Source organism: Tetrao urogallus, assembly GCF_951394365.1.
Source record: "Tetrao urogallus genome assembly, chromosome: 1".
Lineage (NCBI taxonomy): Eukaryota > Metazoa > Chordata > Aves > Galliformes > Phasianidae > Tetrao > Tetrao urogallus.
Window position 1 is genome coordinate 192,904,157 of NC_136813.1, and position 24,893 is coordinate 192,929,049.

The 24,893-nt window shown below is 48.6% G+C and overlaps 1 protein-coding gene across 1 annotated transcript in view; it reads right to left on the bottom strand.

Moving 5' to 3' along the window:
• The window catches only part of AHCYL2 (adenosylhomocysteinase like 2), a gene marked incomplete at both ends in the record, with an annotated part of 45,664 nt that overhangs the window by 10,116 nt on the left and 10,655 nt on the right, over positions 1 to 24,893 (bottom strand). The window contains 3 exons of the mRNA XM_079533860.1: positions 830 to 930; positions 1,232 to 1,375; positions 3,661 to 3,769. Coding sequence (XP_079389986.1) covers positions 830 to 930; positions 1,232 to 1,375; positions 3,661 to 3,769 — 354 coding nt within the window. The remainder of the gene's footprint in view (positions 1 to 829; positions 931 to 1,231; positions 1,376 to 3,660; positions 3,770 to 24,893) is intronic.

Below are 24,893 nucleotides of genomic sequence, written 5' to 3' on the forward strand. Positions count from 1 at the left end.
GAGGAAAGGCTGAGTGAACTGGGTCTGTTCAGCCTGGAGAAAAGAAGGCTGAGAGGGGACCTGATCCAGGTCTATAAATACCTAAGGTGTGGGGGGCAGAATGGCGAGGCTGGACTCTTTTCAGTGGTGAATGGAGACAGGATGAGGGGAAACGGCCGGAAACTGCAGCATAGGAAGTTCTGCACCAATGTGCAAAGGAACTTCTTTACAGTGAGGTGACGGAGCACTGGAACAGGCTGCCCAGGGAGGTGGTGGAGTCTCCTTCTCTGGAGATGTTCAAGACCTGCCTGGATGCCGAGCTGTGCGACCTGCTGTAGGGAACCTGCCTTGGCAGTGGGTTGGACTCCATGAGCTCTGCAGCTCCCTTCCAACCCCTACAGTTCTGTGATGCTGTGATTCTGTGATTAAGAGATAGGAAGAGCTACGGAGAGCATCTCTGCTACACCACCTGCAGTTATACAAAACGCATCTGTGGTGCTTGAACAGATCCACGGACAGAGAGTAATTCATTTTCACCACTGGCCATCTGAAGTTCGTCGAATCTATGGTGTGAATTTGTGTTACTGATTTTGACTACCAGTAGAATTATGGGATTGTAGAAGGGCTTGGGCTGGAAGGGTCCTCAAAGATCTCAGAGCCATGGGATGGTTGGGTTGGAAGGGTCCTCAAAGATCTCAGAGCCCCAGAATGGTTGGGTTGGACAGGACCTTAAAGAACTCAAACCCAAGTGTTTTTGCAGCTCCGACAGGCAGCCACAGCACTCAGCAGCCCCACTTCCATCAGTGCCACACTGAAATAAAACAGGAGGAGGTTATGGATGGGATCTCACCGCTGTCTGGGCTGTGATGTGTGTGCAGCCCACAATCTTGGCCCCAGCCAGTGGCTTTTCTCCCTGAGCTCTCTTCCTCAACGCCATCAGCGCAGGCATTTCTGAAAGGCAAAATGGAGAGAGGCCCATCAGTGCCACACATGGAGAAGCAAAAACCTTCAACGGAGGCATCAAAGAAGTCAGGGCACAGCTAAAACTAATCCTATATCCCTGTGAGGTTTTTTCCCTACGACCCAGAATGCAATATAATCACATTTTCCAAATTTCTACCAGCAAAGAAGCTTCTTCCTACAACTTAGGATTCAATATCATCACATTTTTGCAAATCTCCACCTTCAGGAGAAGGAAGAGCAGTGCAACAAGCCCTGAACAAGGCAGAGCGGAAGGAACGCGGTGTTTCACCTTGCTCAGCGATTTCGATCTCTCGACGCCCAAATTCTGCCTGTTTGATGTTTTTCACACAGAAATCACTGCTGCCCTTGGAGTTCTTCTGCTGCTTGTCTCGGGGGGAGGTCTCATCGTCAGAGCTGTCGGTGTAGGAGGCAGCTGGGGGAGAACAGGAGGTCAGAAAGGGAGCAGAGCTTTCATGTTCAAAGAAGCATTAGGGTTGAAAAAGAGGTCTGGGATCCCTAAGCTCAACCACCAAACCATCCCCACCACGCTCACTAACCACGCCCTCCTTCCTTTTGCTTGTTTGATAAAGGGAAAGGGAAGAAACATTCCGACACTATTTTGCCTCTTCTTCCTCCTCTTCCACCTCTTCTTCCCTTTCCTTCTATTCCTCTTCTCCTCCTCCTCCTTTTCTTTCTCTTCCTTTTCCTCTTCTTTCCCTTCCTCTCTGGCAGGAGCTGCCCCTTGGCACCCAACTCAGGAGCCCATCACTCACTCCTCACGCAGCATTACCCAAAGCCCTTCACCCAGCTCACAGTGGCACAGTTCTGCATGGGTTTGCATGAACACAAGACCTGGCACCAAAATTATCCCCTGGAGCAGCAAGGGGAGCTGAGCAGAGCTGACCACTGACCTGCAGCTCGCTCATCGAATGCCCTCCGATGAGTTTATTTCTAAGCTTCCCTTTGCTGAGCTCCTTTTGGAACTGCAAATCGTTATGAGTCAAGAGTCCCAGATCGGAGCTTCTCAGCACCCAGCATCTCTCCTGGGAAGGTCTCCAAGAGGTAAGGAGCTCCAGGATGCTGTCCTGCTGAGCAGCCAGAACTGATTTGCATCTTTCTACCCCAATTCCGTGCTTAAACAATGCTAGAGGAGTAGAATGACATGAAGGGTGGATGAATTGCATTGCAGAGAGCTGAGCCCACGGTCCTACCTCTGCCCACAACCACAGCGCTACGGAGGCACCCAGACTGTGGGAATGACCCAAAAAAGGATTTGCGGCACCTTCCAAGAACTCAGAGCCCATGCAATGCCCTACCAACGGCTCTGCTTGCATTGCCACAGCAGAAGATCCGAGGCACGGCCATCAGGCAGCACCCCAGATCCAGCTCCTTTCCCTCCTGGCTCCCAGGAAACCCTCCAGTGATCCCCAGGGCCGAGCTCAGTGCTGGGCTCCCCACACAGCTCAGCTCTAATGCTCTTAGCAGGAATTAAGGACTGCTGGAATGTCTCTGCCACAATCCTGTTCCCAAACCCCTGTGCGGGTCCAAGGGTGGGCAGCAGGGCTGCTCAACCCCAAATCCCACGGTGCAATGCTGAGGGCTCTGGGAGGATCGCAGAGCTGTGCAGAGATCTCTGTAGAACTGCAGATCTCCTGGGGCTGAAGGCGACTTTTGTAAATCAAATCTCACCCAGATTCTTGTGCACTGATGGGAGGGGAGAGGAAAGGAGAACGGAAAAGATGAAAAAGGGAAAAAAAAGGGGGGAAAAAAAAGGTTAAAAAGAAAAAAAGGGGGAAGAGGGGGAGGGAGAAAGAAGGGGACAAAGAAGGGAATTTAAAAAAAGGGGGGGAACAGGAGGGAAAAATGGAGGGGAAATACGGGAGGGGGAAAAAAATGGGAAGAAGGGAAAGAAGGGAAAGCAGAGAGAGAATAGGGGAAGGAAAGGAGAGGAGAGACAATGGAAAAATGGGAGAAGAGGGAAAAAGGGGAAAGGAAAGGGAAGGGAGAGGGAAAAGGAGCTGCGTTTCAGGTAGTGAGCGGCACTGCCTCACTGTGCCATGGACCCTGAATGGGTCTGTTGCCCAAAATGTGAGAACACCCCCAGTGAGCAATTCCCATTCCCAGAAAAACACCCAATTCCCCCAGGTTTGTTTTGAGGACTTTGCTGTGTCACGTTTCTGCATCAGCACCAAACGTCGGACATTTCACGTGTGGGGCACACGGTGAAGTCAGCCTGATCTCGTTAGGTTTTAATAAATGCTCACAGTCTGCTCCAGGAATGAACTATCAGTATAAACTGGGAGTGCCCAAAGAAACCAGATGGGGAAAAAGAGAAGGAAATAAAGGGGAAGAGAGGAGGGAAAGAACGGGAAGAGAAAAAGAAAGGGAAAGAGAGGAGGAAAGGCAGCAGGAGACGTACACGAGGGTTCAAAGGAGAGTTTTAAGAGCAGAGCAACCTATTTTTCCACTCAAACACACGTGAAGATGATGAGATAAAAGCAACAATCCCTTCCCACGCTCCTCCTTTTCCATGGTCTACATGGACATCAGGGTGGGACACGCAGACACTGGGATGCACGGATGTTGAGATGGGATCCACGTATGTTGGGCTGGGGGACAGCGATGCTGGCATAGGACAGGTGGGTGTCAGGATGGGACACGTAGATGTTGGGGTGCACAGACAGAGGGACAGGACACACGGACGGGGGGGGCACCAACCTGAGCTGTAGCTGTCTGTTGATGACTGTGAGATGGAGCGGGACAGCGAGCGGCGGCCGATTTTCGTCGGGCGCTTATTGAATTCCTGCTTCTGGTCAGCAAACTGGATCTGGGGAGAGAAACAGGGGGTTAGAGCAGGTGGGAAAACCCAAGGGCTGGGCAGAAGGATCCCGAGCCCTCCTCTGAATAACTGACGCTCCTCCTCGAGCCTTCTTACAGCACAGAACGTAGATGGTTTCCATCCCCCTTCCACGCAAACTTATTTTCCCTATAAATAGAAGCTATTTGTTGCAGGAGAGCCCGATTGCTCCCCAGCTTCTGCAGAATGACAAGGGATTGACCCACCCTGCAGTGTTCTTTGCAGTGAATGGGAAACCCCTTTGCTTACTGTGAAAGAAGTACAATAGACAAAACCCAAACCACCCCAAGTCATGAATTCCAGCCACACTCTGTGTGAAGGAGCATTTCTATCACCCAAGGTCAGTTAAGGATGCTTGGACAAACAGTGGCAGAGAGCATAGCTGAGCCTTCCCCTGCCTCAAAAATGGGCCACCTTGGGTCAAACGGGGACCCAAATGCTGCAGTCAGCATTGCCAAGAAAAGGACGTGAGCAGCAGCCGCCACACAGAGCCATTAGGAGTAATTACTCGGATTCGTAATGTGCAGGAGGGATAATTAGAGCAGAGTCACCCCTGTCTAGATGCTTCTTAGGGTGAAATGAGCTTTAAGAGATGCATTTACAACAGGGTAGGCTCCTGCCTGCAGCTTCACACCCGTTCCTGCAACAAGCCTCTCATTGCAGGAATTCTTTGTCCGCGGTTCATTTGGTCCCCTCTCTTGGTTGAAAAGCTCCCTACTAATCAATTTTGGCTCAATAAGGCCAAATAATCAGTGCTTGCCCCAATGCAGGTTCCCACCTGACCCAAACACCTGCTCTTGCAGATGATCCCACTGCTGGGCCACGGAGGTTGGCTTTGTCCCTATGTCCCATTTCTGGGCTCTGGATGCGGTCCCATCAGGCTCCCCTTGTTCCCAGTGCTCTTCCACAAGCAGTGGGGCTGCTCCATGTCTGTGATTTTATGATCTTTAAGGTCCCTTCCAACCCAACCATTCAATGATTCCATGCTCTATAAAGTCCTTTCCAACTCAACCATTAAAATCCTTTCCAACCCAACCAATCCATGATTCTATGATCTACAAAGTCCTTTCCAACCCAACCACTCCATGATTCCATGCTCTATAAAGTCCTTTCCATCCCAACCATTACAGTCCTTTCCAACCCAACCACTCCATGATTCCATGATCTATAAAGTCCCTTCCAACCCAACCATTCAATGATTCCATGCTCTATAAAGTCCTTTCCAACCCAACCACTCCATGATTCCATGATCTATAAAGTCCCTTCCAACCCAACCATTCAATGATTCCATGCTCTATGAAGTCCTTTCCAACCCAACCACTCCATGATTCCATGATCTATAAAGTCCCTTCCAACCCAACCATTCAATGATTCCATGCTCTTTAAAGTCCTTTCCAACCCAACCATTACAGTCCTTTCCAACCCAACCACTCCATGATTCTATGATCTATACAGTCCCTTCCAACTCAACCATTCAATGATTCCATGCTCTATAAAGTCCTTTCCAACCCAATCGTTCCTCGACTCTATGATCTTTAAGGCCCCTTCCAACCCAACCCATTCTGTACAATCAGAAACACGACTTGCAAAACTCCTTGGACTTTGCTATGGGCAAAATACAAGGCGACACGGTGCAGTGGGATTAAATATTTACATCTCCAATTTACTGCAAACCATTAGTTGAGTCTATTAACTGAACCCTCGGGGTATTCTGAGAAGGTGGTTTTGCTTGAAGAAGTCACCTATGCATAAGGAATTTGACCCTTTTCTGGGAACATAAAGCTGAGTTTGAGGGGGTTAAGCAGCAGGGAAAAGGTGATGGGAGCTCCTTCATCCCTGGGAATCACAGTGGGTCCCGGTGGGACAGGGTACCTGAGCACACACAGTGGGGTTTAGATTCCTTTCCTAAGAAGCTGTTGGCCTGAAATAACTTTTCTTCTTTCATTTAAACCCCTGCGAGCAGAACCAGTCCATGAAAGCACCAGGTTATCGGCGTGCAATGATGGGAAATGTGGAGACAGTTTGCAAGGGAACGAATAACTGCTATTACAGAGCTCTGCTGGGATTCCCCCTCCCCACGTCGCCCATTCAAGGTGCAGTAATTCCCAGCGGTGCAGCAATTGCATTCAGACCTCTCAAAGTGTTTCTACGTGCAGGAGCATCTCCATCACGTTGGCTCTGTTCAACAAGAGGTGTTGCAGGATGGGTCAGACAGAGAGGATGCAGGTGGAACCTGAGCTCCAGTAGAAATGCCTCCACTGGTGGCAGCTGGCTGTGCTAATCAGGAGGGAATAGGAAGGCTTGGAGAACTGCAGGTGCGTGGCTTAGGAGTTGCACCGATGCTGTGGTTTTCCACTTCCAGCTGCTTCAGTCTGAGAAACCTGAGCCACAAGTGTTAATGTGCAAGGAGCCACGAGTCCTTATGTGCCAATGAGAGAAGCTTTGCTTCTAGTTGGGGACGTTCCTGGGTCTTTGCACCGCAGTTCTGGTGCCTGCAGTTCATCCTAGTGCAACACAGACCAGCCCCGCTGTGCCGAGAGAAAATAAAGGAGTTCTGCAGAAAGGAGGGATTTCCCCCAGCCAGCTCCAAAAGAGGCGGTTTTGGGGAATCAGAGGAGGACAGAGAGAGAAAGAAAGGGATGTTAGGGGCAGGAAAAAGCCTTAGGGTGCCCGGGGGCTGCCCTCACCTGGGCTTTTCTCCCTGCATCGCCATCGACATTGTACTTCTTCTTGTTCAGCATGCTGCGGGTGCCGGCGGCTCCTATTGCGGCTGCTGGGGAAGGAGGCAGGGAAGGTGCAGCAGCAGGAGGCTCCTGGGCTCCCTTTGGGCTGAGGAACCCCAGCTCCGTGTGACATTCCCACCTCCAACCCCACTTCTGCTCCCCGAGCTCAGAGAGGTTTTTGCCATGTGTGCGTAACAGAAGCTGATTTATATAACCGGGCCGTTTCCTCGCCCACTATAATTAACTTGCTAATTAGGCTCTTTTTAACTCCCCCAACCTTCTTTTTGCCCAATGTCAGATGATGCCATTAGCAGAGCCTCATTAGAACAACATTAACTAACGAGCAACTAAAACAATGATGGTGTTTGTTACGCTGCAAAGCGGGTTCTCATTACGGCACTCTCGGAGTCCAACCTGGCCCCACCACTGCTGACACTTCCATTTCATTTTCGGAGCCCTTTTCCAAACATTTTGCTCTGACAGTGCACCCAAGATGACTCCTACAGAGAAACTTCACTGCGCAGAGAATCAAAGGGGGAGAACCTGTATTTCTGTAACAAACCAAAGAAGAAGCAGAGCCTATATTTGGGCATTGGAACTGGATGGTCTCTAAGGACCCTTCCAACCCAACCAGACCATGATTCCATGATCTTTAAGGCTCTGACCCAACCATTCTGTGATTCCATGATCTTTAAGGTCCGTTCCAACCCAACCACTCCATGATTCCATGATCTTCAAGGTCCCTTCCAACCCAACCATACCACGACTTCATGATCTTTAAGATTCCCTTCAACCCAACCATACCATGATTCCATGATCTTCAAGGTCCCTTCCAACCCAACCATACCATGATTCCATGATCTTTAAGGTCCCTTCCAACCCAACCACTCCATGATTCCATGATCTTCAAGGTCCCTTCCAACCCAACCATACCACGACTTCATGATCTTTAAGATTCCCTTCAACCCAACCATACCATGATTCCGTGATCTTCAAGGTCCCTTCCAACCCAACCATACCATGATTCCATGATCTTTAAGGTCCCTTCCAACCCAACCATACCATGATTCCATGATCTTTAAGGGCCATTCCAACCCAACCAGACCATGATTCCATGATCTTTAAGGCTCTGACCCAACCATTCTGTGATTCCATGATCTTTAAGGTCCGTTCCAACCCAACCACTCCATGATTCCATGATCTTCAAGGTCCCTTCCAACCCAACCATACCACGACTTCATGATCTTTAAGATTCCCTTCAACCCAACCATACCATGATTCCATGATCTTCAAGGTCCCTTCCAACCCAACCATACCATGATTCCATGATCTTTAAGGTCCCTTCCAACCCAACCACTCCATGATTCCATGATCTTCAAGGTCCCTTCCAACCCAACCATACCACGACTTCATGATCTTTAAGATTCCCTTCAACCCAACCATACCATGATTCCGTGATCTTCAAGGTCCCTTCCAACCCAACCATACCATGATTCCATGATCTTTAAGGTCCCTTCCAACCCAACCATACCATGATTCCATGATCTTTAAGGGCCATTCCAACCCAACCAGACCATGATTCCATGATCTTTAAGGCTCTGACCCAACCATTCTGTGATTCCATGATCTTCAAGGTCCCTTCCAACCCAACCACTCCATGATTCCATGATCTTCAAGGTCCCTTCCAACCCAACCATACCACGACTTCATGATCTTTAAGATTCCCTTCAACCCAACCATACCATGATTCCATGATCTTCAAGGTCCCTTCCAACCCAACCATACCATGATTCCATGATCTTTAAGGTCCCTTCCAACCCAGCCTCTTCATGATTCCATGATCTTTAAGGTCCCTTCCAACCCAACCATATCATGATTCCATGATCTTCAAGGTCCCTTCCAACCCAACCATACCACGACTTTATGGTCTTTAAGATTCCCTTCAACCCAACCATTCTGTGATTCCATGATCTTTAAGGTCCCTTCCAACCCAACCACTCCATGATTCCATGATCTTCAAGGTCCCTTCCAACCCAACCATACCACGACTTTATGGTCTTTAAGATTCCCTTCAACCCAACCATTCTGTGATTCCATGATCTTTAAGGTCCCTTCCAACCCAACCACTCCATGATTCCATGATCTTTAAAATTCTGAACCAACCATTCTGTGATTCCATGATCTTCAAGGTCCCTTCCAACCCAACCATACCACGACTTCATGGTCTTTAAGATTCCCTTCCAACCCAACCATACCACAATTCCATGATCTTTAAAGGTCCCTTCCAACCCAACCATACCACGACTTCATGATCTTTAAGGTCCCCTTCAACACAACTGTTCTGTGATTCCATGATTCTCTATTTCTCAGAGGGCACTGGGAAGCAATGGCCCAATGGATGTTAGGACCTCAACACTAGTCTCAACACATCACTGTAATTTAATAAGCTCGACATGATTAAAACCTGCTCTAAAAATAAGGCTGGAGAACTATCAACAAACCATGACATCCCACGTGGATCATGTGTCTGTTGATGTTTGGTTAATAGTAAGAGCTGTGCTGTAGCAAAGGTAGAGGCTTGGGGTGAGTGTTAAGGTAAGAGTATACAAAGCTGCTTGAAATAATGACCTTAATGAGGATGATGAGCATTCTGAGGCTTAGGCTAATCATTATTTAAAGCGTGATTGTTCGCTTCCACACTGACCCGAGAAAGCACACAGAATTCAAATCAGTTGAGTTAAAATCAGGATCAAAAACTCTGCTCAGAACTTAAATTCAGAATTTCAATGAAGTCATCATGTGGCGCTCATCTCAGCACACCAAATTCAACAGCACCAGGATCCAGGGGTCCTAAAGGGGAAGATCACAGAGGGGGACAGATCTGCTGCTCTGCTCTTTGCAAGGTACTGATCAGCACCAAAAAACCCCACCAAATTTGAAGCAATAAGCAAAGCTGCACGTGATGCAAAGTTCATCACTACCAAAACGACGTTGTCAGGAGTTGGACTCGATGATCCTCATGGGTCTCTTCCAACTCAAGCTATTCTATTCTACGAAAGCTCATTTCTTTGTTGCTGATGTACACGCAATATGGGTGAAAAGCTAAAAAAAATCACAGAAGAGGAACAAGGTGCTGAATGGTGAAGCGTGGTCTTACAGAAAGAAGCTGTGAAATCCACAGAGCCTCAGGAAGCTCCGCTGAGGGCGCCCGACGTGGGACATGGAGAGGAACCATGAGTTCGGAGCCAACCTCCACGCATGGGCTGCACTTGTAGACAAAGATCAAGCACTAAGAATAGCTTTGTGTGAGCATATAAACTTCTTATTCCGGTGACCTCAGTATTTTTAGAAGAAATACTGAGAGGAACGACTCCAAAAATAGAAAGACATGAGTGGAAACCTAGGAAAATGAGTCCCGTGGACAACGTCGAGTTGAGCTCCAGATGCACGCCCTCTGCCTCCCAGCCCTCCCTGGTTTTTGGAGCAAGGTCGATGTATTTTCAGCTGCTTGGGGAATTCTTTCCATCAGAGAAACCAAGCAGAGAAAAGCATGTTTTCCTGTTTCCAGCCCTCTCTGCTACCGACACGAAGCACACGCTGCCCTGAGCCGTGGCTGCAGTGTCACAGGTGCTATGGCAATGTCAGAATCTGATTGAAGAATTAATTTGATAATGAGAATTGAAATAGTTAAAGAGATAATAATTGCTATGCTGATCCCGTAGCTGATGAAACACTGAGTCCCCTGAAACATGCCGTGTTTTCTCCCACTCCTCCTCCCCACCGGTCCCAAATTGCTATAAAATTGGCTCTTAATGCAAAGCAGCCATGGAACTGGGCAGGGACCATGTCCTGTGTCATCAGTCACCTGCAGTTTGGCAGCTGATGCTGGAGAAGGGTCCTGGCAGGGGAGCATGTCCAGGAGATCTTGAACTTCATTGACTCTCCTGCTAGCTGTGTGCCATCGTGTCCCGACGTCAGTGTATCCCAGCACTGCTGTTTCCCAATGCCACCATGTCCCAGTGTCATCATATCCCAATGCCCCTGTACCTCAGTGCCTTTTTATCTCCATTTCTCTGTATCCCAACACCACCGTATCCCAACGCCATCCTCCCACCATGTCACTGCATCCCAGTGTCACCACATCCCAACACCACCACATCACAACATCATCATATCCCAACACCATCCCTGTATCTCAGTGCCACTGTATCCAACATCACCATATACCACTGTCACCATATGCCAGTGTTACTGGAACCCAATGGCACTATCACTGTATCCCAAAACCACTGTGTCCAAAAGCAGATCAATGAGACCCGAGCATGCCCAACTCCTCCTGAGACTTCCAGTTCCCTACAGCAGCCATCAGACAGTGATGTGGGAATGAAAATAGCACGGTAAGTAACTCACCATCCATGCTGGCATATGGAAAGCAGCAGTGCAGCAGCTGCCATTCCCCAGCTCCATCAGTGTCAGCCCCGTGCCCAGCTCCAGGAGTTTGCTGGGTTCCTCATTTCTGCCCCCAATACCATGTTGGGTGCCTTGCCCAACTCATTTCTGCAGCTGCAGCCAGCCAGATGCCTCTATTACTGGATTTAAACTCAATATGGTTGCAAATAGACTTTGTAATCCCATGGCTGTATGAAGAATTAGAAATAGTCTTAAAGGACTTGTGTGTTGCTCAGAAAAGCAGAGGTGGAGCTGGCTGACTCAGCTGCAGCTCCCTCTGCTGCTAACAGGCAGAAAAATCCAGTGTTAACACACCTTGTTTTCCTCCTCTTTTCCTCTTTTCACTGCAAAACAGATGGATTTTGTGTGAATCACCTCTGTGAACAGAAACTGGGGAAAGTTTGTTGGGTTTTGGTGAGATTTTCGCCCTGCTGGCACGCTCCTCCTTCCTGAGTGAAAGCAGCTTCTGTTCAGCACTGCTTCGAGCTTTGGGCTATTTTATCCTCAGCTCCAAGCAACACACAAAATACCTTACCAGCAAAAATGCACGAAGCCTGCCTGCTGCTGCCCCAAGGGACAAGTAGCTGAGATTTTCCAAACCTACAGGATTTGCTCTTGCACAATTCCCTGGTGAACTGCAGCAACTCACTCCCATCGTTTGCCAGCACCGTTACCATAAGGAGGAAGAGCTGCTGACTTACAAGCCATGCTGACACTCCAGGTTATCTCTCCCACGCTCTTCTTAGCCTTCAAAATACTTAAATAAGGAACGAGGACACTTGGCTGTCCCTGTCAACAAAACAGGAGTATGGGTCAACAAATGGGATACGGGTCTTTAGCAGAAGTTGGGTGAGTTGACTGCATAGGGTCCAGTCCTGCTGGACCTCATCATCCTGCAGCCATTTGCACCAAGGACCATCGACCTGTGCACACCTGCATCAAGGACCACCATGCAGTTGCACGTCTGCACCAAGGATTGCTGTCCCATTGCACATCTGCATCAAGACCAGGTCATGTATTCCAGCCTGCCCACATCAGTGTTCAAAAGAATCACTGAATCATTAAGGTTGGAAAAGACCTCTGAGATGATCGTGTCCAAACACTGACCCATCTCTACATCTTGTCCTTAGAAGTGCTGAGCCCTGAGGCCCTCAGGCAGTTGGACTCAATGATCTCTGTAGGTCCCTTCAGTGGAGCTGTTCTATTCTACACCTTTCACTGGCAAAAAACAAAACCAACAAAAACACCACAAAAAACTGTGCAGCCTGGCTGCCGTAGATTCAAGGGACAAGAAAAGTTCAGAAAAAGCTTTAAAAGGGCCCAATTCAGAGAGATGAGGTGGGCACCAGGCTCAGGGAACCAAGGCAACTCTTTCTTCGCAGTATATTTCAAAGCAGAGAAGAGTCCCAAGTCTTCATGGTCACACGAAACATGAGCAAAGGTTTCACTGGAGAAGGAGAATTAGCAATTCTGGATGGAACGAGCAGAACAGTGTCGTCCTTTAAGACTATTTACACACCAGGTCCTCCGCTGAAAAGTCGGGTGGAATTTAATGGCTCAGTTCCTGCTGCGGCACCAGAAGTGTGGGGACGAGGCTGCACTCAGCAGCACGACAGGCTGCTCGGAGAATGAAGACAGTGAGAGTTTAACGCATGCGATGGGCTGCAAAAGCCACACATGGTCACAAGGGGGAGCGAGAGCCCGAGGAAAAAGCATTCGAGCCTCCTGCTGCAAATAAAACGACGGGGAGCGGAGCGAATTTGAGGTCTGCCCAGTTTCAGGCTAACGTGCAAGAGTGAGTTCGACAAGTTAATAAACGTCGGGCTGCTCCCAGCTCCTGGTGCTCAGAGATCTCCTTCCCAAGGGGACAGAAAATGATGAACTCGCCAATTCAAGGCTTTTTGTCAAGTCAACACCAAAACAGATGCAGCTTTTAGCGGAGCCACCCAGCTCTTAAAAGTTGAGCTCAAGTCTCATTTTCTCATTAGCTCGCTGCATTGCTGCCTGTGTCCCACCCTCTGCCTTCAACACAGCCCAGTTTTGGAGTAGTTGTGAGCTTTTAACCAAAAGCGTTTGCAGAGACTGAAGGCTGGGGCTTTATGGCATGAAACATCTTCCCAGGGCTCATGGACCTGCTGGTGTCTGGAATGGAAGAGAATGGAGGAGGAGGAGGAGAAGAAGGATGGAGAAAGAGAAGAAGGATGGAGGAAGAGAAGGAGAATGGAGGAGGAGAAGAAGGATGGAGGAGGAGAAGGAGGAGAATGGAGAAGCACAGAATAGAATGGAATGAAGAGAAGAATTACTCAAAAGGGACCCACAAACTCATCAGGGGCAACTGCCTGCCCCCAGCAGGGACTACCAAACATTAAAGCACATTCCTGAGGGCATTATCAAAGTGTTTCTCGAAATGTTTTCCACTCTCTTGAACTACTTCTTTTGAAGTGAGGAATACCCAGAGCGTGCAGATATCTGCACTACCCAGCAGCACTCCAGCGATGCTTCAGATGCAGATCTGATCCAATCAGGCTGTTTATGAGATCCTGCTGCTAGATTTTATCATCAGAGAAAAATTCATTTTTAAAACAAATGATTTTCCCCATGAAGTTTGCAGTGCTCCGGGGACATGGAGCTCTCTGAACAGTAAAACATCAGGGCTGGGTAAAGCTGCAGGATCCTCCAGAAGAAAGGAGTGTACTCTGAACATGGCACATGGCTCTGCCATGGAGCATGCAGCTTGAGATTGTCTTTAAAAGGCAAAAGTGCAGCTGGCACGAGCATTCGAATATTGGCTGGCAGAATGACTGGGATGATACATTTCTGTTCAAATCAAACTTGGAGAGGAGGCAAGAGGAAACAGGGCAGGAGAGTGAGAAAGGCAGCATCTCAGCAAGCCTGCGTTGACTTTAACAGACCACATCATCATTTGGGTCATGGAATGCCAGAATCCCAGAGTCAAAGATGGACGGGTTGGAAGGGACCTTAACAATCACAGAACTAAAAAAATGGACCTCTGTTGGAAGGGTCCTTAAAGATCATAGAATCATGGGATGGTTGGGTTGGAAGGGACCTCAGAATGGTTGGGTTGGTAGGGATCCTGAAGGTCTCAGAATGGGTTAGAAGGGATCCTGAAGGTCTCAGAATAGTTGGGTTGGAAAGGATCTTGAAGGACTCAGAATGGATGGGTTGGAAGGGACCCTGAAGGACTCAGAATGGATGGGTTGGAAGGGACCCTGAAGGACTCAGAATGGATGGGTTGGAAGGGACCCTGAAGGACTCAGAATGGATGGGTTGGAAGGGATCCTGAAGGTCTCAGAATAGTTGGGTTGGAAGGGACCCTGAAGGACTCAGAATGGATGGGATGGAAGGGATCCTGAAGGTCTCAGAATAGTTGGGTTGGAAGGGACCCTGAAGGACTCAGAATGGATGGGATGGAAGGGATCCTGAAGGTCTCAGAATAGTTGGGTTGGAAGGAACCTTGAAGACTCAGAATGGATGGGTTGGAAGGGACCTTGAAGGTCTCAGAATGGATGGGTTGGAAGGGACCCTGAAGGATTCAGAATGGATGGGTTGGAAGGGACCCTGAAGGTCTCAGGATGATTGGGTTGGAAGGGACCTTGAAGGATTCAGAATGGATGGGTTGGAAGGGACTTTGAAGGACTCAGAATGGATGGGTTGGAAGGGACCTAAGAGGCCAGGGAGACCCCTGGTCATTTGACCCATTTGACTCACAGCAAAGGCTCTGCACATCCCACGCCAGCTGCCCCTCCACAAACACGCTCAGCCAGAAGAGAAATGCTACGAGGGAAAAAAAAATAATGATAATCTTATTATAGCCATTCCCTTGCAAGCCTAAACCCATGTCGTATATGCATTGCCCTGGGCAGGCTGACCAATCCTTTGAGAACATGCCAAAAATCTCTGCTGGCAGAATGCTTTGCCCATACACCACGCACTGTGCCGCCAGCAGCAGCAGCCTACAGTCTCAGAACCATTTAATACTGGTACGCTGCCATCTGCTGTGCTGCTGCTTGCTTCTGACAGCAGCTTTAGGACAAAAAAGAAAAGAGATTCCAATTCTGAGCCACAGCATTGCATTGCTTGGGCACAAGAATAAGGGATGACAACTTGGGAGAGAGATGGAAAATTGCTTCAAGCTTCATGGAGTGGTGGAGAAAGAAAGGGTAGGAACATAAAATAGTAACAAAAAGGATTGAAGAAACATGTAGATGTGGCACCTGGGGATGTGGGTAGTGGGCACAGTGGTGATGGGTCAACAGATGGACTTGATCTTAGAGGTCTTCTTCAACCTTAATGATTTTATGATTCCAGGGCCCTCGAGCCAAATCTGTGCCCCAGCACCCAATAAAAAAAAATCCAACCCAGTAATAAAACAAGAGCGGAGAACCTAAAACATATTTGGATATTTGAGATGGAAAAGCTTCCCTGCTCAGCATCTCAGAACATCCCAAGCTGGAAGGGGTCCACGAGGATCAACGAGCCCGACTTGCCTGCATGCTGCAAGCTCCCACGTTGACTGCAAACGCCCCAAATTGGTGCTGGAAACGACACTGGCTGCGTCACGAGCCGCTCGGCTGTCAGCGAAGCGGGGAAAATTAAGTTAACGAGCAAAGCTTTAATCAGCAGACCTTGGCGTAATCAGAGGCTGAGCTGCTTCAATAGGCAGCGACGGCCACCTCCCCCTTCTGTTCCATTTTCCCATGGGAATTGAGGGACAGGTCCTCTGAGGGACACGGAGAAGCGTTCCCAGGAGAGATTACTGCCGCCCCGCGCTGCGTCCTGCAGCTCTTCGCCCCAATCAAGAACCATGGAGATGTGGCACTGAGGGACACTCAGTGGGCAGGGGTTGGAGTGATGATCTTGGAGGTCTCTTCCAACCTCAATGATTCTGTGATCCTGCGATCCACGCGGTCACCAGCAGATGCAGACGCCAGGCGTTTACCTTCCGTGCTCTGAGCGCACGCACTGGGACTGAAGGATCTCAGGATGGAGCAGCTCAGCTGGGAAGGGCCTTGAGCCTGGCTGCCAAGCACAAGGCATCACCCGCCTTGCCAGCAGCCTGTTCCAGCACTCAACTGCCTCGTAACGGAGAGATTTTTCCTTATTTCCCATCTGAACCTCCCCTAGCAGGAGGACCCCAAACAGATTCACCAATGGAGGTGACAGCTGCCAGCAGCTGCCATCACACCCTGCCCTCATGTCTACATCTACAGCACATCCACAGAGCTGCATGTTGCAAAAAGGCATCTCGTTCCAAGGTTGCCTTACATCCCCCTGGTTGTGGTATCACAGCTCTGGATGGCCAACCCCTGGTTGTGGCCATGAGAGTGAGGAAATCCCTGTCATTTAGAATCATAGAATCACCAAGGTTGGAAAAGACCTAAGAGATCATCCAGTCCAACCGTTCACCTATCACCAACAGCTCCCACTAAACCATGTCCCTCAACACAACATCCAGCCTTTCCTTGAACACCCCCAGGCTCGGTGACTCCACCACCTCCCTGGGCATCCATTCCAGTGCCTGACCACCCTTTCTGAAAAGTAATACTTCCTCATGTCCAGCCTGAATCTCCCCTGCCGTAGCTTGAAGCCATTCCCTCTGGTCCTATCACTAATGACACGAGAGAAGAGGCCGACCCCCAGCTCACTACAACCTCCCTTCAGGAAGTTATAGAGAGCAATGAGGTCTCCCCTGAGCCTCCTCTTCTCCAGGCTGAACATTCCCAGCTCCTTCAGCCTCTCCTCATAAGCCCTGTGTTCCAGACCCCTCACCAGCTTTGTTGCCCTCCTCTGAACACGTTCCAGGGCCTCAATATCTTTCTTGCAGTGAGGGGCCCAAAACTGGACACAGTACTCGAGGTGCGGCCTCACTAGTGCTGAATATAGGGGAACAATCACCTCTCTGCTCCTGCTTGCAACACTGTTTTTGATGCAAGCCAGGATGCCATTGGCCTTCTTGGCCACCTGGGCACACTGTCGGCTCATGTTCAGCCGAGCATCAATCAATACCCCCAGGTCCGTTTCCTCTACGATTTGTCCCCTTGTTTCTAACAAGTCCTCTTAATGATCTCATCCAAAGCAGGCTCTTGGCATTTGGGAACCCCTGGAACCCCCGAATACCCCATAACTCTCCCTGTGTGTCCTACTGAGTGCTGCTAGCAGAAAAGAAAACGTGCAGTTCCCATCCCTCCCCACATCACACCCTCTGCTTGAGAATGACGTGAGCTTCCCAGCTCTGTGCTCATCCCTCCATCTCACCAGGACTACGGTGTATAACCTCATGTGTTATTAATGCAGATTTGAAAAAATAAATTACAAAAAAAAAGCAACCAACAACAAACCTCTCAGCACAGAACAAATGTGCCCAGAGAGGAAAAGACGCAGTCGCTGTCAATGAGACGGCAGCATCTCCAGGTTCATCAGGCCTCAGTGAAATCAAGCTTAACGAGCACCATTACCATCTGCTAATTGACGTGTTTTAATCACTTAGCAGCCAGCCAGCAGTGATGCAGGCTCTGTGGGTCCCAGAGGAGCCATTTGTCAGAAGTGCTCGGCGCCTTGGTGCATGGAAAAGCCCAGCTCACGAGGTCAGAAATGCTGTTCTCCATCTCCACTCTTTGTCTGACCTGTGCTTAAGGATGACATGCCAACACTGAAAGCAGAACCTGCCCAAAACACAGCCTGGGTGATGAGAGCAGGACTGAGAGCCTGAGAACGTCTTAACAATCAGATTTACACTTCTGTTTCTGGAAAACAAACACAGCAGCACGTTTCTGCGTCACTTAATTCCCTATTTCAGTGCACCTAAAACGTTTGGAGCCATTCTATAATTCACAGAACCACTGAGGATGGAAAAGACATTTAAGGTCACCAGGTACATCCCCAACCCAACCCCACCATGCCCACCAAACCACGTCCCTAAGGAGAATCACACAATCACTGAGGTTGGAAAAGACCTCTAAGATCACCATCTCCATCCCAACCCAACCCCACCATGCCCACCAAACCACGTCCCTAAAGAGAATCACACAATCACTGATGTTGGAAAAGACCTCTAAGGTCACCATCTCCATCCCCAACCCATCATGCCCAATAAACCACGTCCCCAAAGAGAATCAGAAAGGTTGGAAAAGACCTCTAAGCTCACCATGTCATAGAACTGTAGAACCATAGACTCACCAAGGTTGGAAAAGACCCACAGGATCACCCAGTCCCACCATCCACCCCTCACCAATAGTTCTCATTAAACCACGTCCCTCAACACAATGTCCAAAATGTCCATCCCCAACCCGACCCCACCATGCCCACCAAACCACATCCCTGAAAAGAATCACACAATCACTGAGGTTGGAAAAGACCTTTAGGCTCACCATGTCATAGAACTGTAGAACCATAGACTCACCGAGGTTGGAAAAGACCCACAGGATCACCCAGTCTGACCATCCACCCCTCACTGATAGTTCTCATTAAACCATGTCCCTCAACACAATGTCCAAAATGTCCATCCCCAACCTGACCCCACCATGCCCACCAAACCACGTCCCTAAGGAGAATCACACAATCACTGAGGTTGGAAAAGACCTCTAAGGTCACCATCTCCATCCCCAACCCATCATGCCCAATAAACCACGTCCCCAAAGAGAATCAGAAAGGTTGCAAAAGATCACTCAGATCACTACATCCAACCCGGCCCACCCCCACCATGCCCACCCAACCACGTCCTCCAGCACCACATCTCCACAATTATTAATTTCAAACTCTTCAAACTCGAGACCAGATTTTATAAAAGCATGTTGATGCTTTGTCTTATGAGCAATACAAGCACCAGCACTGGATCGCCCACGGTCTGTGCTGTTTGGGTCTGAACCATGGGGATGCCCAAACTCCACATTCCTGAGGCTTCCAAAACACACTGAGCTCTGCTTCTGTTCCAATCCTTGAGTTATAACAGCACTGAGCAGCCAAGAACAAGAGCTGAAGTGGTATTTATTTGCTCGAAATCCTGAATCCTTTACAGGAAATGGATCCAGAGTGCCAAATAACTGTGAGATATGAGTGGGATTTTTGTGTTTTGAATAAATGCACCCATGTGTGATGTGTGCAAGGTACAGTGAGACGTGGCTGGATGGGACTCTGGGCAGCCTGAGCTGGTGGGGAGCAGCCAGCCCACAGCAGGGGGGGGGGAGCTGGAAGCTGTGGGGTCAAACACAACCATTTGGTAGCAATATGATCTTGAAGAACTCTTCCAACCCATCCATTCTATAGTTCTGTTATCTTTAAGGTCCTTTCCAACTCGACCAGTCTGTAGCTAAACGATCATTAAGGACCTTCCAACCCAAACATCCCACCATTCTATGATCTTTAAGGACCTTCCAACCCAACCATCCCACCATTCTATGATCTTTAAGGACCCTTCCAACCCAATCACTCTATGATCTTTAAGGACCCTTCCAACCCAATAATTTCATGATTCTGTGATCATTAAGGACCTTCCAACCCAACCATCCCATGATTCTATGATCTTTAAGAACCCTTCCAACCCAATCATTCTGTGATCTTTAAGGACCCTTCCAACCCAATAATTTCATGATTCTATGATCTTTAAGGACCTTCCAACCCAACCATCCCATGATTCTATGATCTTTAAGGACCCTACCAACCCAATCACTCTATGATCTTTAAGGACCCTTCTGACCCAATCATTCTGTGATCTTTAACGACCTTCCAACCCAACCATCCCATGATTCTATGATCTTTAAGGACCTTTCCAACCCAATAATTTCATGATTCTGTGATCTTTAAGGACCCTTCCAACCCAATCATTCTGTGATCTTTAAGGACGTTCCAACCCAACCATCCCATGATTCTATGATCTTTAACGACCCTTCCAACCCAAAGCATTCTGTAGTTCTTTGATTCTATAACACCACTGAATGCAGTTAGAAATAATCCATCCACAACATGCAGACAGAACAAACCATGCAGCTGCATTCAGGGAACTTCACAGGGACAATTTTCCACCACAGATCATCCGCCTTTGGTGGAAATAAATGCCCCAATTCACTTCCCTGATCAACAAAATCAGACTGATCTTGGAGGTCCTGAATGATTCTGTGATCCTACGATCCACAGGGTCACCAGCAGATGACAAAAAAATGTCTCGTCACAAGAACTGCAGGTATTGCTTCTCTCCAAGTTCAACGAAAGAAAATGGTCAGAAAAATAAGCAGGGCATAAGTAGATGGACTCCCACTAGAGGAGCTCAAGGTCGAAGCTTTCAGTCCCCAAGGGCAGCGGCTGCTTTGAGGGTGAGCTGTCCCAGAGCCCTCCCAAAATCAGAGATTGCTTCATGCTGTTTTTTGAAATGAATCCTGAGTCCAGAGCTCATCACGATGTGAGCAATAAATAATAGCCAAAGCTCTGTTGTTTGTGCTTTGCAGAGCGCTCCGTGTCCTTCTGCAAAGCTCTCCCTCATCTGTGTTCCCCTCAAATCCTCTTTCCTTCTGTCTATGCAGACAGAGTCATCCCCTTATGTGCTAGCACCTTATGGAAACAAATAATCATGAAAAGAATCACTCTGGGAATCAAGCAGATGCTCCACAGATCACTTCTTAAAAAGATGCCGATAGGAGCCCAACACACGAGCTGCTCCCCTCCTTCCAGGAGGGACACACACCGGGCAGTACGTCCTCCCCCAAATCTGGGATCAAGATGTAACAGAACAACATCTCTAAGTTTAGAAGCTCATGTTAACAAATAGCATTTCTCACCTTTCTTCCCTTTATTTCTGGGGGGACTTTTATTGAAACAGTAGAATGAAAACACTGATTGTTCCATAACCATGATCTCCATCAGTTGGGGTTCTGGCTCATTGCAAGCTCCTTGTTGTTTATCCCTAGAGCTCAGAATGGCAAAAGCAACAGGAGCCATTTGAAAGAGCAAAGCTTCTAACTAACATTGCTTTGAACAAAGAATGTCCACGCATTTCAATGTAACCTACTGAGATAATGGGGAGAAGTGGGAAGAAGCAAACACAGGGCGGGCTTCCCTGCAAAAAGAAAGCAAGCTGAGTGAAAAGTCCAAGCTAATGGGAAATGTGGGAAGGAAGTGATCAAGGCTGCCACACTGGTTGACAGCAGAACCACTCTGAGCCTCAGCCAGCTTCTCGCTGTGATTTTTGTGGTCCCAGTAAATGGGAATGAGCTGGGATTCTCTCCAGGCCTGAAGGGACGGTGCCTCAGGTTTAATTAAATCAGATTTTGCACTGCTCTGATGCAGAAAGAAGAATAGGAAGCACAAATGCAGCTCCAACCCCACACCTGGGACACCAGCAGACCCTCAGCAGCAGGAATGGGGCCCTATTTCGAAGCACAGACAAACTGCCAGGATTTCTGAACTCCTGCTTGGCTGAAATTCTTTTCCGAAGAATGTAGATGTCAAAGAGCTCCAGCGAAGCAAACAGAACAAGATGGATCCAGCCAATTTTGCCTGTTTTCCATGCAGCGAATGGCACAAACCAAATGCCAGCATGCAGCTGTGAGCCAGCAGCTCTGCAGCGTTTTGTGTAGAGGTGAGATTAGGATCTGTCCCAGAACGCTGATCTGAACTGCCTTTAAAGGTCAGGACTGCATTCACACTCCTTCTTTTAACAATTATATACGTTAGGAACAGTGTTGTACTGTGTACACAAACAATGCAGCTGGTAACAACAACACCAAGGCCACCAACAAATGTGATAAACCAGGTCTTTAGGTTAGAGATGTCCTTCAAGCTACAACTTCTTGCCTACACCCAGGTCACAATGTTCACATATCAGTTTTAAGTCTTCCAGACCTGTCACAACGCACAAACTTTGATTCTAGGCGGAGAAGTGCATACACAAAAGGAGCTATAAATTTGCATTTGTAATTCAAATTGCCCTTGGCACTCAGATCTCATGAGCTGGCTATACCCCAGACGTATCCCATTTTAGGAAAAAAAGTCTTCTAAAAGGTGGTGATGCACTGAACTGGCTGCCCAGGGAGGAGGGGCAGCCACCTTCCTTGGAGGTGCTCTAGAAACATGGAGACGTGGCACATGGGGACGTGGTTGAATGGCTGTGGTAGAGGTGGGTTTGTGGTTGGACCCGATGATCTCACAGGTCTCTTCCAACCTTACTTACAACTCTATGTGAACTCCATCAAAAGCTGGCTGTGACAATTCTTCTTACCTGAATTGTTTCTTATTAACCCAGGAGATCATAGAACCATCAAACGGTTGGGTTGGAAAGGTCCTTCAAGATCACAGAACCACAGAACGGTTGAGTTGAAAGGGACCCCAAAGCCCCCCAGCCCAACCACTGCTATGGGCTGGGTGCCCCCCAGCTCAGGCTGCCCAGGCTCCCATCCACAGCCTTGGGCACCTCCAAGATGGTGCACCCACAGTTCTGGGCACCGCCTCAGGGGAAAGAATATCCCCTACATCAGACCTCAACCTCCCCTTCTTTAAGCTTAAAGCCATTCCCTGTGTCCCATCGCACTCTGCCCACACACAAAGTCGCTCTCCTCCTGTTTGCAATCTCCCTTCCTTGGAATCTCCCTTCCTCCCAGCCCTGGAAGGTTGCAACAAGGGTTCCCTGCAGCTGGCTCGCATCAAGCTCTTCCTCCACCAAAGGGTTAAGCGCGTTTAATTGCGCACATAGGAGTATTGCAATTAAACCCGTGGCGTGGCAAATCAAGTCGAAATCACTGCAGGCTCCCTGCGCCCGTCACTGCATCCAAGTGCCCCACGGGGTCAGGAACGGCCTCGGCGTCACGTTGAGGAACACGGCACTGAGCAAGAAAAGCTCGGTCAGATATCCATCTGTTCAGACCTGTTGTTTGAGGCAGACCTTGCTCTGAAGCACAGTCCAAAGGCAGCCAGACAGCAGCGCTTGTTGCAACACGAATGGAGGCCAATGTCATTTTTGGTGCAGGGTTCAGACGTGCGTCATTCCGCTCCGAGAAATAAAGCGGCTCTGTTCTAAACTGCTCCAAAAAAATTACTCCTCGACCCAAATGTTCTTTCCCCAGCCTCTCAAGTTCTGTTTGAGAGCATCATCGTCTCTTTTTAAGACGAAAATATGAAAATTAAAGGGAATACCAAAAGACGACTCTTCTCCAGTCTTCAAACTGGGAGATGAAAATTTATCACGGGAATGAAGAGATCACCCCCACCATATTTCAGTCCATCACGTACACAATTAAAAGCTGTTTTCTGCTAATCAGCACTTTCTCAAACGTTCAGCAGAGAATGAGGCTGTTATCCAAGATCACAACTGCAGCAGCCGGGCCATAAAAACAGCAAAAGACACAATGTAAAGTCTGGGAGTGCTGCCTTTGAGACAAGAGTTACTGAAGCCAATGGGCGTAGCATTACCCGTAATGACTCTTTTTTTTTTTGCAACAGAGCATTAAACACTGAAATGGATTTCAGAAATATACACTGTCGCTTTCAATTCAGACCAAGCATCAAATCCAGACTGTGCTTGGAACAGGCTAATGATAATGAGCACGTTTCACTCACTCCATGAACCAAAGATTAAAATGTCTTTTTTCTTTCCAAGGATCAGAAATCCCAAACCAACTGATTTTGGTGGCAGAGAGCAGTGCTGACATCTGCAGCACGCAATGGGGCTTCCCCACGCAGAACTGAACAAGAGTGAGAAAAAAATCTTATGCTTGAGCCTCCTGGAAGAACTGCATATAGGCCACATGGAGAAGTACACCATTTACCTACAGCTGCCTCATGACAGCCTACAGTTCCCTCATTGCGACCTACAGCCACTTCACGGTGGTCTACAACGTATTCCTAACAGCCTACAATCACCTTGTGGTGACCTACAACCATCTCTCAGTGACCTACAGTCTCTTCATAGAAGCCTGCAACCTTCTCGTGGTGGCCTACAGTCCCTTCACAGCAGCCTACAACAATCCCACGGCGACCTACAGCCACCTCCCTGTGACCCACCTCTTCAAAGCAGCCTACAACCACCTCACGGTGACCTACTGCACCAAGAGCTTTCCATCCCAGGCTCAGCCTCCAAAATATCCGTTTCTGTCCAACACCACCAGGAGAACTGAGAGGTCTCATGAGCAGATTTCAAAGTTAATGAATAAGCACATACTTCCTAAAGCCATTCAGCCATGCTTGCCGATAACGATCTCACTGCGCCGTGCTTTCAGCTCAGTTATCCTTTTGAACATTCTCTTTGTTGTCACATTAGAAAGGAAGAAAAAAAAAAAGTTGTTAAAAATATTAAACTGCTTGACAGCAAAGGGTAAGCTTCATGGCTAAGGCATGGGAACACACAAAGCAGTGACTGCAGCTTTCTGGTCTGCATGCAGAGCGAGCGCGTCCCATTTATTGCAGACACAACGTGTTCCTTGACTTTGAAAGACCTTTCCATCCCAACCATTCCATGGCCTCGAAGGACCCTTTCAACTCAACCATTTCATGACCTTGAAGGACCCTTCCAGCCCAAGCACTCAGTGACCCTGAAGGACCCTTCCAACCCAACCACTCCATGACCTTGGAGGACTCTTCCAACCCAAGCACTCAGTGACCTTGAAGGACCCTTCCAACCCAACCATTTCATGACCTTGAAGAACCCTTCCAACCCAACCATTTCATGACCTTGAAGGACCCTTCCAGCCCAACCACTCAGTGACCCTGAAGGACCCTTCCAACCCAACCACTCCATGACCTTGGAGGACTCTTCCAACCCAAGCACTCAGTGACCTTGAAGGACCCTTCCAACCCAACCATTTCATGACCTTGAAGAACCCTTCCAACCCAACCATTTCATGACCTTGAAGGACCCTTCCAACCCAACCATTTCATGACCTTGAAGGACCCTTCCAACCCAACCATTATGTGACCTTGAA